This window comes from Aristolochia californica, unplaced genomic scaffold, assembly GCF_029961685.1.
Source record: "Aristolochia californica isolate CCGP_79_NKW_82.1479 unplaced genomic scaffold, dmAriCali1.0.hap1 SCAF_12, whole genome shotgun sequence".
Taxonomy (NCBI): domain Eukaryota; kingdom Viridiplantae; phylum Streptophyta; class Magnoliopsida; order Piperales; family Aristolochiaceae; genus Aristolochia; species Aristolochia californica.
In genome coordinates, this window is record NW_027181793.1 from 23,740,430 (window position 1) to 23,754,849 (window position 14,420).

Here is a 14,420-nt window from a genome sequence, read left to right on the forward strand (position 1 = left end):
TGCACATAGTCGTAGAGTTCTGTTTGTATCAAGTCTATCAACTGGTTCACGCTCCTTAAATCCAATGTGGATAGGACAAGCAATGGCACCTACCGCAACAGAGGAAGAGTGATTTGGAAAACCATTTTGGTTCGAATCCGTTTTCATTGAAGAAGATTCAATCCAGTTTGTGAAATTGTTTTACATCCCAAGATTACTGAATCTTGTTGAGCTTGTAATAATAAGATGAATACATGTACTTATTTGGGGTAACTGGCAAGCCAGAGGAAAGAAAATTATCATGGCAATAATGCAGTCTGGGATAGCGTACATCTTGAGGAAGAAGAACTTGACCAACTTTTAACTGGCAATTGGCTCTGATGTCCTTAGTTTGCCTATCATATTTGAAAACATTTTTGAATCCTTTTTGTCATATAAAGCCTGTAGTTTCTTTACTTTGTCCAGCAGTTGGCCAGCCTCCCTGCCAACAAAAAAAAAAAACAAAAGAAGAAGTAGAAGAAGAAACGAATCAGTAATCATTGTTAGTAGGTCATACTTGAGCTCAAAATTTCATCTGGGTTGATAAACCTAATATATATTAGTCGATAAATCATATATTAAAACTGAGATTTCCCAACTTTTCTTGGTAAATTTGGTGATAGTTAAAACTGATGTCTGTTTTTCTTCAAGTGAACCATATCTGAGAAGGTGGTGGATTGAGAACAAATTTGTGTCGACCTTTATCTGTATATCTACCATGGTGAATCGATTCCAGAATCTGCTTTCTGTTTTTAAGACATAGATGTGATTGGAATAGGCTAATCCTGATTATCCTTTTCACTTACATATCATTTGTGGGAGGTAATCAACACTGAAAAAGAGGTAAGAGGCAAAATAGAAAGACTAACCCATTTTCCCGATCAATCTCAAGTGCCTTACTCAAGTCCAGTTCAGCGAGGTCCAGATCTTTTATCTCTGTGTATGCCTGTGCTCTCCGGTAAAGAGCTTTTACATTCTCAGATTCCAACTTCAGGACCTACATTCAGCAAAAGAATTTAGACAGGTTTCAAGATTAAAACAGTGTTTACCAAAATTGCTTAAGCACAGTGAAGCCTCCTGATCAATGGTCCTAACAGAAATACATGAAATAATGAAGACATGGTCTCCAGCACGAATCTCTTATTGTGAAGTTGGGTCCAAGCCCTAAAATGACTAGCCAAGTTAGGAAGCCTTTTTCCCAACTAATAAAATCAAGATCTTTGTACTCACTAATTCATGTGGGACTATTCCTTAACACTTATATGATCCCCAGTTACTAAACTGAAGCTCCGCTAAGAGGGAAGAACTGAAAATACTTAATTTGATTGCAGTGGAGTTTACCTTGGTGCATAAATTAGCAGCTTCTCTGTACTCTTTCAATTTAAGCTTGCATGCTGCATTATTTAGATTGCAGGTGACCTTGAAGAATTTCCCAATCTTCTTCTGCTCCTCATTGAAAGTACTATCAAACTCCACATACTTTGCAGCCTGTCAAAAAAGCAGGAAGCAGAAGACTTGTAAGCCATGACTAGGAAGTACAAACTGATCAGACTTCAGTGAAACTAACCGAATGTAATTAAATCATTCCATATAAAAAAGAAATAGATTACCATGTCATATCTAAGTGAAGCTCGTTTATGATTTCCAGCCTTGAAGTAAGTGTTACCTTCCTCTTTCCGCTTCCCAGCATATTCAATTTTTTCTTCGGGGTTCATATCCCACGACTCTTTTACCTGAACCATCAAACATGTCTTCTCAAATTGAGGGAGCAAGATCAAAGCAGAAAGCAGTAACAAAAAACATCCTAATCATGACCAGATCACTGGAGATAAACAGAGGAAACCATAGAAAACTAGTTACCCCCTACCCCTGCCTTCAATAATCATATTGTATTGGCAAATGCTTTAATAATTTGAAAAATAACTTTGACTGTCCATGCTGCTATAAGCTTTTGTCCTCACCAAAATATAGTACAAAATAAAAATGCTTCCGAGGATCAATTTCTGTCAAGAAATGCCAAAATGCAACCAGTGTAAGTTAAATTTAGTTCAGAGACAATATGATTCTCCTAACATAAACCCACCTTTGTGAAGTTCACCATCTCAATTTCATAATAAAGATTAGAGTTTGGTGGCACAACAGCCAATTCTCTCTTCACCTCCTCAGTCCCAAATCCATATTCTGGATCAACTTTAACCAAAGCGAACTCCCCCTTTTTCATGGTAGCAACTGCTAGATCGAGGCCACTGATGACTTGCTCTGCAAAAGTAGGCTTACCAGTCAGTGTCCATACATATCAGATATGCAAATAATCAAGAGAGTCATCTCACCTTCATCAACTTTGAACTCAAACGGTTCTTCATTACCATATCCTTTCCTTTCAAAGATTGTTTTACCATCCCCAAGCTTACCGATGTATCTTACTGTGTCAGACAATAGAGCAACATTAGAAATTTACACATGTATTTAAGCGCATTTGCACAGTTTCTTGTTTAGGCGCACTTACTTTGAGCTGTGGTGCCACTGTTAGGCTTCAAAAAGCCTTCTCCTATGGTGATGATCTTTTTCACGACATTCATATCTTCCGTGACATATTCAAGAATTTTGTAAGCAATCAATTGTAATGAGATTGTGATATCAGAATTGGGTGGAACTGCACAGAATCCATCTCTCGCAGATCTTCCTAAAGTGCCAAACGCATCTGTACAACAAGATCGTATTGGATGAGTTCATCACAATGCTGAAGTCAAGGAAGTCACTTAAATAGTTTCATTGAACGAATAGCAACTTACATTCAGGCTTTACTTGTACAAGAGCCTTTTCACCTTTCCTCATCGTGATCACCGTCTTTGCAATGGCAGGGCATAAGTGACCTGTGAGATATTAAGTTTATAAAAAAGATGAACATTTCAAAATTATGTGAATAACAAGCAATCGATCCCACCTCCAGTGAGTAATTCAATTACCTTCGCTAACAGGGAACTCAACCCCCTCTTCGGGCGACTTCGCCACAATGCCTCCATCCTTGAGCTGAACTTCATATTTCACTGTCATGTATTGCTACAACAGCTAAGAACTTGCTCACAAGAACAATAGATTTTATGCACAAGTACAATATCCAAGAACGTTTTTGGGCTTTTGGCTTACCAGTGACTTCATCTTTTTTCTGTGCTTTCTCTAATATCTCACTCTTGACTAGAATTTTTTTAAGAACTCCTCCATCCCCACAGACGTCAACAACCTTTAACCATGATATTAGTTCAATCTCAATTTCTAGAGTAGCATCGTGCGGAACGAGTGGGAAGAACTTCTGAATGCCATGAGATACTACTGGAGGGATGGTGAAAATGGAAATCTCTCCTCTCCTCATTGTAATAAGACCCTCCTTGCATCCTTGAAATACATTTTCTGTAGAAGTGAAATACCATTAGGATATAGAAACAATATTTTTAAATAAATTGATATGTAAGAAAACTGTAGAAGAGTAGCAGAAGCTGCTGAACCAACAGTACAGAACATGGAACATACATACCTTGTCCGATCACTGCAACAAAAGGCTTTCCCTCGTCTTTGATGGTGGCAAACTGGTCTCCATCTAATACTCGAGCAGTATAATTCGCTGAAAAGAGAAATTCATCAATACTAAGTAATTTCAAGTTCAATACCTTCAAAAAAATTCATACGAAATTATAGCGAATAGACAAAAATAGATCAACGACTGCAATTCGACTGCTAGCGAAAGAACACAACAGACAGGCAAAAAATATAGACAGCTTTGTGAACGCCAAACATGGAACAAGAAAGCAAGGGCTACCCATAATTTCATCTCCTTCTTCAGGGACTTCCCATCCTTCACCGACTCTGATAAGTTTCTTCTTCAGTCCAAGCTTGGTGAGCACTCCCTCTTGGCCAGGCTTCTCCGGAAAGTACGGCCGGAACTCCTCTTCCTTCTCAACCTTTGGTGTAATTACTTCATCAATATCATCCATGTCTCACTCGACTTCAACTGATCGACACCGGAATACCCTCTGCCTCTCTTGTTTCGTTTCTCAAATTCTGCAGTTGATGCGATGACAAAACCGAGGCTTTTATAGGTGTCGCAAAGAGACAAAGAGGGAGTTCACCGCTGAATTTGGCGTAAAAGCTCGGAACGACTTGCAGGCCACGAGCAGCTCGTGGGAGCTAGAAACCACGTGCAGCTCGTAACTGAGAGCACATTTCTTACGTAGGTGTAATGTCAGACTCAATAAAAAAAAAATCGAACTGAAGCTTCTGGATCAGTTGGCGATCCATGCTCATTGATTATATATGCTCGTTTTTATATGATTTTTACATGCGTTTTCGGATCAAAATTTGTGTTAGTTCATAAAAAAACGTCAAATAGATATTCTGTTTTGTCGCAAGAACTTAGAAAAATATTGTTGACCAAAGGGAGGTTTCTTGCACGACGAGAGTTAACTTATTTGATCTTCAGACGTTAATGGCTGGCGTTGCTTGCGTGTTTTAGAGATGAGGACGTTAATGTTCTCGATGGGAAGTGAAAGAATCAGGGTATGAATTAACATGATTCAAAAGTAACGCGGGAGTAATTCATTCTAGTTGATTGACGCCCTAAGTAAAACAAAGAAAATGAATCACATGTAAAGTATACAGAAAAATATTTTCCTTGTGTTAGTATCCAAAAAGTGTCCCAACCGAAAAAATAGATAATCAACTAAATCAACCATTATTATTACCCTAATAAGTAATTTAAATTAATATTAAAATACTAATTAATTTAAAAAGATATTCCATTAATAAATTAATATAGAATGTTGTTTAATTTAAATTAATACAATAATTACGTGTGATAATTAACTCGTGCAGTAATTATAAAAAATAGATAAATAAATAATAAAAATAACAGTCATGAATATAATAAATAAATAAATAAAATATTTTATTAATAACATAACATATATTTTATGTAGTATAAATTAATAATATATTTTTCAAAAAAAAATTGCAATTATTAGTTTAACTAATGATAAAAAAGAATAAAAAAAGACTTGATCAATTACTTACTTTAACAATATTTTTATTATCCCTCTTAAATCAATAATTTAATATAGTAATACATGTAAAGAATATAATAAATAAATATAATATAATATTTTATTAACAACACAAGATATATTTTTACATAGTATAGATTATTAATATATTTCTATAAAATTAAAAATTATTAGTTTAATTAAATATAAAAATAAAATAGTTAAACAAAAATACTTGATCAATTGCTTACTTTAACAATATTTTAATTACAACTCTTAAATCACTAATTTAACAGAGTAATAAAAAGAATGAATATAATAAATAAATATTTTATTATTAAAATAAGACAGATTTTTAGTAGTATAAATTAATAATATATTTCCACAAAATTTCAAATCATTATTTTTATTAATGATAAAATATAAATAATTAAAAAAATATTTGATCAATTGCTTTCTTTAATAATATTTTAATCTTAAATCATTATTTTAATATAGTAATAAAAAAATATTTTATTAATAACATAAGATAGATTTTTACGTAGTATAAATTAATAGAATATTTCCAAAAAAATAAAATTATTATTTAATTAATTATAAAAATAGAATAATAATAAAAATACTTGATCAATTGCTTACTTTAACAATATTTTAATTACCACTCTTAAATCACTAATTTAATATAGTAATAAAAGTAATTACTATAATATAATATTTTATTAATAACCTAATATATATTTTTACGTATAGATTAATAATATATTTCAACAGAATTAAAATTATTAATTTAATTAATGATAAAATAGAATAATTAAACAAAAATACCGGATCAATTGCTTAATTTAATAATATTTTAATTACCACTCTTAAATCATTAATTTAACATAGTAATAAAAAGAATGAATATAATAAATAATAAATAAAATATTTTATTAATAAAATCAGATAGATTTTTAGTAGTATAAATTAATAATATATTTCCATGAAATTAAAATTCATTATTTTAATTAATGATAAAAAGATAAAATAATTAATCAATTGCTTACTTTAACAATATTTTAATATAGTAATAAATATAATAAATAAATAAAAATAGTATTTTATTAGTAACATAAGATAGATTTTTACATAGTATAAATTAATAATATATTTCCAAAAAATTAAAAATAATTAGTTTAATTCATTATAAAAATACAATAATTAAACAAAAATACTTGATCAAATGTTGACTTTAACAATATTTTAATTACCACTCTTTAATAAATAATTTAATATAGTAATAAAAATAATAAATATAATGAATAGATATAATATAATATTTTATTAATAACATAAGATAGATTTTAACTTAGTATAAATTAATAATAAACTTCTAAATTTTTAAAAATCATTAGAGTAATTAATTATAAAAATAAAATAATTAAAAAAAATCTTCATAATGAACCAAATTAATAGTGAGCAAGATTGAGAGAGAGATGGGAGAGTGAGGGTGATCCACTTTTGCGAGCCGAGACGCGAGTTCAAGTGGATGAACCAAGATTTTGGTGGGAATCTTGATTCACCTATTTTACTCATGGACAAGTTCAAGTTCATCCACTTGAACTAGCGCTCAATGCGTGCACTAATGTATCCAGGTCAAGTGACAGTATACTCTAATTCACTTTCACTTGACCGAGAGGCGCACTAATAGGCCTTGAAAGTGGCCATGGGAGTGGGAGCTGCCTATGGCCCTTCCAGACTTCCAGTAGCAGCATCATGGCTGATTCTGATGGACGCAGTTATCATCATTCGCTTTATTCTCTATTCGAAGAAAGTTTTAAGATTTAATTAGGCATAAAACTATTTAGAACATAAAAATAGCATGGTAGCGCTAGTTCCAGAAAATAGTCTTATTCTTCATTTTTTTTGTTACACTCTTATATGAGACTATTCTTTAACACTCCCCTTCACATGGGTGAAAGCCACATATGTGTAAGTGTTTTGATACCATATAAAGTTGGGTCGAATGCCTATCCCTAAATGACTAACCAATTTAGAAAGCCTATTTTTCAACTAATAAACTCAAGATATTTGTATTCACTAATCCATGTGAGACTATTCCTGAACATATAAGATACATTCCAACTCGTGGATATACAAATGATTAGGCAAGTGACGTGAGAGATCAAAAGAGCACTTCTAGTTATGCTTTCAATTTTGGGTCTAGATTCTTTTCCTTAGTCCTCAAGAAAAAAAATCAGTGGTTGTTTTACACTAGATTCTCGCAGAACTCAATCACAAGCAGCATAGACCTACTTCAGTATGATTTGAAAACAAGCTATTGCTCTATCCAAAAATGTGATTTTTCAAACATGTTGATATCAGGTTCACTATATGAGATTTAGTAAAAGAGGAGGCAATTATGCTTGACTTCTGCAAAACCGAAGAGTAGGTTGCTGACATCTTCATCGAGCCATTGAAGACAGATCATTTTCTCAAGTTTAAGAAACTGCTTGGCATGACAAACAAGTATAGGGGAGGTTGTTGGAAACGTAAGATTCGAAGCAAAAACAATATATTTCTAGTGAGACACCCAGTAATTCGACTCATTCACTTAGGGATCATGAATGTATGGAATCCACATTATGCAAAGAGACAACGGGTTTGCTAGTTCTTAATGTAGGGTGATATCAAACTGGTCCATTTCCTGTTTCAGTGTTCAAATTATGCTTCCCAAAAGAGAAGGGCTCGGTGAAATCATGGTTGTAAGTGGAGCCACACGCAAGTGAAATGTGTGCTCGAAGTGAAAGTGTGCAAGGAAGGCTTTCCGAGCCTATCATCATGCATTACAGTAGAGAGATGGAACTCTCTATTTTAATGAAGTCTTAGCCTATATCCACCACTCCTCTCTACCGTTTTGTTTCTTTTTGAATGAAATCTTATAGAGTATGACGAAACTAAAACGGTAGAGAGAGAGGGGCAGAACCGGATTATCTTCGAATTTCTGTCTTGACGACTTTGCAATTTGCTTCTATTTCGAAGACAAAATTGGAATTGAAAATATGACCCAATGTCAGACTAGCGTCACTTTTAACAAGTGAAAACTTCGTAAGGAATACAATTGCGGACATATTTCCTTCAACTTTCGTCTCTACTGTTACATCCTTCTAATTTTCTAACAATTTTTACCTTTTCTTTTTCCTATCTGTCCATTGTTTATCATCAAAACGGAGTAACGAAGAGACATTTCGCAACAGAATGGCCAACATATCACACCCAACTCTTTTGATAGATGAGTGAGAAAGCATTGGCTGAAGCAAGGCAACAAGAACGAAACTGCCAAAATTAGAGCTTTCAGTACCCACCTTCCGCCTCTTCAACAATTGAGCCTATTACGGCCTCACCAACGATTCTTTTGTGGATTGATATCATCCAATAACAGATTCTCATTTCCAGTCATCAGTCTGTAAAAAACAGGATATAGAAACAACAGAATCAAATATGTTGGCGACACCAGCAACTACCAGTTGTATAAGGGAGAATTCATTAGAACTATCCTAATTTTTCCTTGGCGGGATGAGAGGCCCCCCTGATCCATAACGGTAGATAATTCATGAACCGATAATTTTTCCTTGGCATGCAACCAACAAATCTATATAAACAGCAAGATTAGCCACCGGAAAAGTTTTACTCCTGCTCAGCCTTAATACAAGCTTTGGTCGCTCTCTAACACAGTTTTTCTGAATGTTGACCCCGATGAGCCAAAGACCCAATCCAACAATTAAAAATTTCTTATCTTTCCCATTTTACTGTAACATTTCTTCGGTTTTGTTTTGTAACCAAAAGCTTGGTTCAATAAGCAAAAACAGCTTCCTCACAGGCTAATTTTAACAAAAATATAAACTCTTCAACTAAAGACAGGAAATATGAAATAAATAACAAATCCATATTTGGCTAGAAGACAGTAAAAACACCTTGAATTAACGGTAGAAAGAACCCCACAAATGCTAAAAAAAGGCTCCTCATGAAGTGCAAAGCATCCTAAATCTCACAGCAACACCAGCTCCAAGTGATAAAAATAGAGAAAAACATGGCGCCAACTAACATTTGCAATCATATAAATAAATATCCCTCCTTTCTCAAGTTGCTTACCTAATGTTCAAATTATCACACTACAGCAAGTTTATTCAACTTGAGACAAACCCCAGTCCAATATCATTGGGTTGGTCACAATGGCTATTTTATATATTCAATTAGCCACAGGTTCATCTTGTCTACTATCAACAACATATGACTAGAAAAGTACTCGAAGCTGTTTTTTTCTTTTCTTTTTGAAAACAGCAAGTACCAGACATTGTTAAGAAGCTCTTACTCTGCTTTCTATGGCTACTCTTCATAGAAAGAAGATGGTCAGACCCACAACAGTAAAAAAGAAAACAATGTACCTCAAATAAGAGTTTTTAAAATGTGGAACTTAACCCACATTTCTTTTAATGTTAATTACACACACACTCGACAACCGTTTCCCCACATGAAACTTGAACCCAATACCTCAAACTAAAATCCCCCATGTGACCATAGAGCCAAAGCCCAATCCACAACTATGACACAAAACCATAATTCTCTCCATTAATTATGTGCTGGTGCAGGCTAACTCTAATCGGTGTGCAGACAACATGAAGTGATAGCCTAGTTCTCCAAGCCTATCCCCATGTTAAGTAATCAAAACCATAACTCAAAGAAGACAACTAAAAATCATTTATCAAAACTGCCATTCAAGATAATTGTCTCCGATATAAGAAAACATTTGGGGAGAACAAACATCAATAGATACTCGTAATTGTTCCAGATTTCATAAGAAAACTAAACTGAAATAGTGTCACCCACGCCTAGGCACCTTCTGTAAATCTTTCTCAAGAGGAAGCAGCGGCTGCACCCTTATTCCTGGGAGCTGCAACGGTACCTGCAAAATAAAATGAAGGAACCGTGGCGGTTTAAGCAATACTTGGTTATCACAGTAAGGCTACCGATATTTACGATTCTGAGATTTTCTTCTAATTACACAAATACAACTTCGAAGCAAAATTCAATTTGTAAACAGTAGAACTACTGGCGCATGCTTTTGTAAATAAAGAAAATAGAACTAGTTAAATAATGAAAAATATAACGAGGAAGGTCACCTTCTCTGAAATTGCTCTTGAACCGACGAGGCAAATGACGAAGGTACCTCATCCGACCAGTTCCAGTTGTCTTCCTCCGTATAGCCTTCATACTCCAGTTATCTGCAGACCAAATCTCGAAACTCAACAATGAGGAAAAGAGATGAAATGGCTAACTGCGGATAATAATCTCACGGTGCAGGAACTGGAAGAAAAGAGAAGACCGATAAACAGAAAAACGTAAAACAAGCACGAAAACAGAGCAAATAAAAAATCACAAATCTGAACCGTAAAACTCGCTCACATTTGCGGATGCGGCTGGAAGGGTATCCACAAGAGGCACACCTGCTCTTCTGCAGATGGAAACTACGACGACCGCATCTGACACAGAGCGTATGGGTCTTGTTCCTCCTCTTACCGAAACTCCCGGTTCCCTTACCCTATTTGAAACAGAAAACACAGATGTAACATCTTAGATAGAAAAATGTCCAGGTACTAGAATCTACGCACGGGAGGAATAAACGGAGAAGAAAGGAAGATTTTCTGAGCGAAGAAGAAGATAGAAATGGGTTGAAGGAACCATACCATTGTAGCGGTTACTGAAACCCTAGCTCCGGAGGTTGTCTGCAGAGGTTCCAATCAGATTGAAGATATAGGCTTTATAGTACAAGTGTGAAGCACGGGTCTAGGGTTCTTGGACGAGATTGTTACCATTCGCTTGAGACGAACCGATGTGTACATGGCGAGTCATACGGTTCACACAAAGTCAACCATGGCGAACCCACCGGTTCCAATTGTTTTCGTTCATTTTTAATACACCTCCGTAAGAAATTAACATTTTTGTTTAAGTATTCTATTTTTGTAATTAATTAAATTAATATTTTTATTTTACTTTTTAATTATTGTATTAATTTAGACACAAAAAATATTATCTTATTTTATTAATAAAATAATTTATTTATTTATTTATTATATTTATGACTTTTAATAGTATATTAAATTACTAATTTAAGAGTGAGAATTTAGATATTGTAAAAATAAGAATTTGATTAAATATGTAAACATTATAAAAATAACCATATTTATTTAGGTATATTAATTTTTATATTTATTTTATTTAATTTTTAATTTTTAAAGTTTAAATTATTTATCTTATTTTAATAATTAAAGTTAAATAAATCTCTATTAGTTAAATCTATAAAATATTTTATTAATAAATTCATTATCCACTCTACTAATTTTTTCATTAAAATAGTTTACACTAGGCCCACTTGTCAAAAGCCCACTGATACGGGGCTGGCCTGCTCTGAGCTGATAATTAAAAAGCGCCGGAGAGGCAAGCGCGAAACTCGGGAAGAGAACAAACCAAATGGGAGAGAAAAGCTTACTCATAGCAAAATGCACTTCATTCTCTTACGACCTGTTAAGATACAACTCGATTTCATGAACGCTCTCTGCGATGTTCTTCACCATGGTGGAATTGTCATGCTTGGATGTCCCACACGTAAAGCTCCTTCGTCCTACATCTCCGTTCGACGGCCATGTTCCCATTATTGTCATAATCGGGTCATTCCTCGGTGTTTTCTTGGTCATTGTGAAACCCTTGTCAGGTAGGGAAATACCTCACCGTTATATGCAGTGCTCTTCAATGGTCGTCGACCAGAAGCGGACTTCGACACGAAGCAAGGCAAAAATAATTGTTTTTCAGTCTAGGTTAAGTAAAACGTCTCGAAATCGTTTAGAGAATATTTGTCCTCCTTTGTCCTAGACGAGTTGACAAGGAGAATGACCAAAGATTTGAACAAAGCATCAGCCCCGACCCAGACCACCCATGTTGCTGCACTAATGGGAATTAAGTTAGATGGCACCAACTATACACTTTGGTCCCAGGTTGTCAATATGTATATATCAGGTAAAGACAAACTAGGGTATTTAAATGGCGATTGTCCTCAACCTCTTGAAACGGATCCTACATTTCGACAATGGCACATAGACAATGTGATTGTCAAAGGATGGTTGATTAACTCAATGAATTATTCTCTCATCAGCAACTTCATTCGATTTTCGACTACTAAGATGGTTTGGGATGTCCTTGCTACTACATATTTTTATGGCAGTGACACCTGTCAGGTGTATGATCTCCAGAGACATGTGACACGTCTAAAACAGTCTGGTGGTTCTCTCGAAATATTCTACAATAATCTTCAGGGCCTCTGGCGTGAAATAGACTTCTGTCAACCAAATCCGATGGAGTGTTCAGCCAATATACAACGGTATAATACTTTGGCTCAAGAAAAACAAGTATATGTATTTTTGGATGGTCTCGATGATCGCTTAGATCATATCCAGAGTGATGTTCTCCAAATACAATATTTTTCAACCGTGGAACAAGCCTATGCTCACGTCCACATAAAAGGATGTTCGTCAAGCAATGATGACGATTGGTAGATCCGATGATTCGCCAAGAGCAGTTCTAGCATCTAAGAGCGTCAAATATGGTTCACACCTTCTAGCACAGTATGGGTCTATCTCTTTGCCTAGTAGCAAATCTGGTTCCAAATTTAAATTACGAGTCACTCCAAATCATGATGGAACTAAATGCTCTCACTGTGGAAAAGTGAAGCATACTCGTGAGAATTGCTTTAAGCTATACGGGTATCCTGATTGGTGGCAAGAACAGGCTAGAAGGCACCGGGATACAAGTGAGAATATTGAAGGTACAGGAAAGGCTGCAGTGGCTGCAGTAGAGCCGCATCTTTCACTTATTCCAAATTCTACTCCAAGTAATGTTCTCATTGGATCTAATAGAGAGGTTGATTGCAAGTACTTGGGTACTTGATTTGGGAGCAACAGACCATATGACGTTTGATGCGAAAGATTTTTCTTATACCTCTCCTCCCCGGCAAACTAGCATTGCCAATGCTAATAGAGTTATCTCTCTGGTAACAGGGGTTGGAACAATGATGTTATCACCAACCCTACCATTATATAATACACTATTTGTGTCTTCTCTTTCTCACAAATTACTATCAGTGAGTAAAGTTACCGGAGAGCTAAATTGTGTTGTTCTTATTTACCATACATTTTGTCTTATTTAGGATATTCTCACCAAGGAGATCATTGGGCATGGTACTAAGAGGAGGGGGCTCTATTATATAGAAGATTTCAGCGTAGGCCGTGCATATCACATGCGGCACCCCAACGATCTCAAAGTGGAACATATTTTGTTGTGGCACCGTCGGTTAGGCCTTCCTTCATTTGGGTATTCAAAACATAAGTTTCCCGATCTATTTTTGAATTTGTCAGTTATGGATTTTAAATGTGAAACTTGCATTTTAGTCTAGGTTAAGTAAAATGTCTCGTGCAGGTACCGAATCGGAGAATTTTGAAATGATACGTTGCAGGGTTGAAGACGAGGAATTTTTATGGATGAGTATGATGTAGAATATAAGAATATTGTCGTAATTATAATTGATCAAGTTTAAATTATTTATAGAATTACACTGTAGGTGATTAGGACTGTATAATTTAAGTCTATCTCTAATTCAATCACTAGTTATTTTTATTTGTATCATTATATATTTATCTTTATTTCTATCATATGAGAGTGAAGAGGAAATAGCAGATATAAAGCGGATACCAACTAGATCTTTTAGTTCAAGTGACGAAAATGAACCAAAACTGATGCAGGACTAGATAGCGATTATCTAGTACGTAAATCAAGCAAAGAATCACAAGAGGAACGCAAGAAATCCGCCCTGAAATCGTAGAGAAATCTTCTCTAAATCGATTTAAAATATCAATATCATTCAACAACCCTCATCCCTAAACCCTAAACAGCCTTTTAAACAAACTCAACGCCCCCGACAAGCCCGGGCTGCAGCTCAAAATAAAACAAACCCTAACCCTACAATTTATGGTCCAACCCTGGTTCAATACAAAAGATCCGATTAAGGATCTCACTAAAGATCCAGCTATGGATCCGACTCCGACTAAAGATCTGATTAAAGATCCGGTTATGGTTCTGACTCCGACTAAAGATCCAATTAAGGACCTGACTACTTACACTGGATCCGAATATGTACCCGCATCAGATATTCTCGCCTTTCTCGCCTGCATCAGAAACTTTGAAACTTTTCATCTACAGTAGAAATGAAGACGAACATAGTTTCGGCCTGATGTGAACGTGTATAAATCTTGTATTTTTTATGTTTGATTATTTTTTCTTTGG

General features: G+C 34.8%; 2 protein-coding genes across 2 annotated transcripts; both read right to left on the minus strand.

Annotated features, from left to right (window-relative positions):
• Positions 1-118: 118 nt before the first annotated feature.
• LOC137945762 (peptidyl-prolyl cis-trans isomerase FKBP65-like) lies at positions 119-4,056 on the minus strand. The gene is made up of 12 exons (XM_068791773.1): positions 3,833-4,056; positions 3,551-3,637; positions 3,166-3,426; positions 2,985-3,065; positions 2,811-2,891; positions 2,525-2,719; positions 2,349-2,441; positions 2,102-2,277; positions 1,629-1,751; positions 1,360-1,506; positions 888-1,015; positions 119-460 (listed from the first exon to the last, which is right to left on the minus strand). Exons 1-12 carry the CDS (start codon positions 4,005-4,007, stop codon positions 340-342), a joined length of 1,668 nt encoding a protein of 555 aa, XP_068647874.1. The 5' UTR covers positions 4,008-4,056; the 3' UTR covers positions 119-339.
• Positions 4,057-9,765: 5,709 nt separating this feature from the next.
• LOC137946074 (large ribosomal subunit protein eL37z-like) lies at positions 9,766-10,816 on the minus strand. The gene is made up of 4 exons (XM_068792251.1): positions 10,775-10,816; positions 10,494-10,629; positions 10,211-10,312; positions 9,766-9,993 (listed from the first exon to the last, which is right to left on the minus strand). The coding sequence occupies exons 1-4, from the start codon at positions 10,775-10,777 to the stop codon at positions 9,944-9,946; spliced, it is 291 nt and encodes a 96-aa protein (XP_068648352.1). The 5' UTR covers positions 10,778-10,816; the 3' UTR covers positions 9,766-9,943.
• Positions 10,817-14,420: the final 3,604 nt, after the last annotated feature.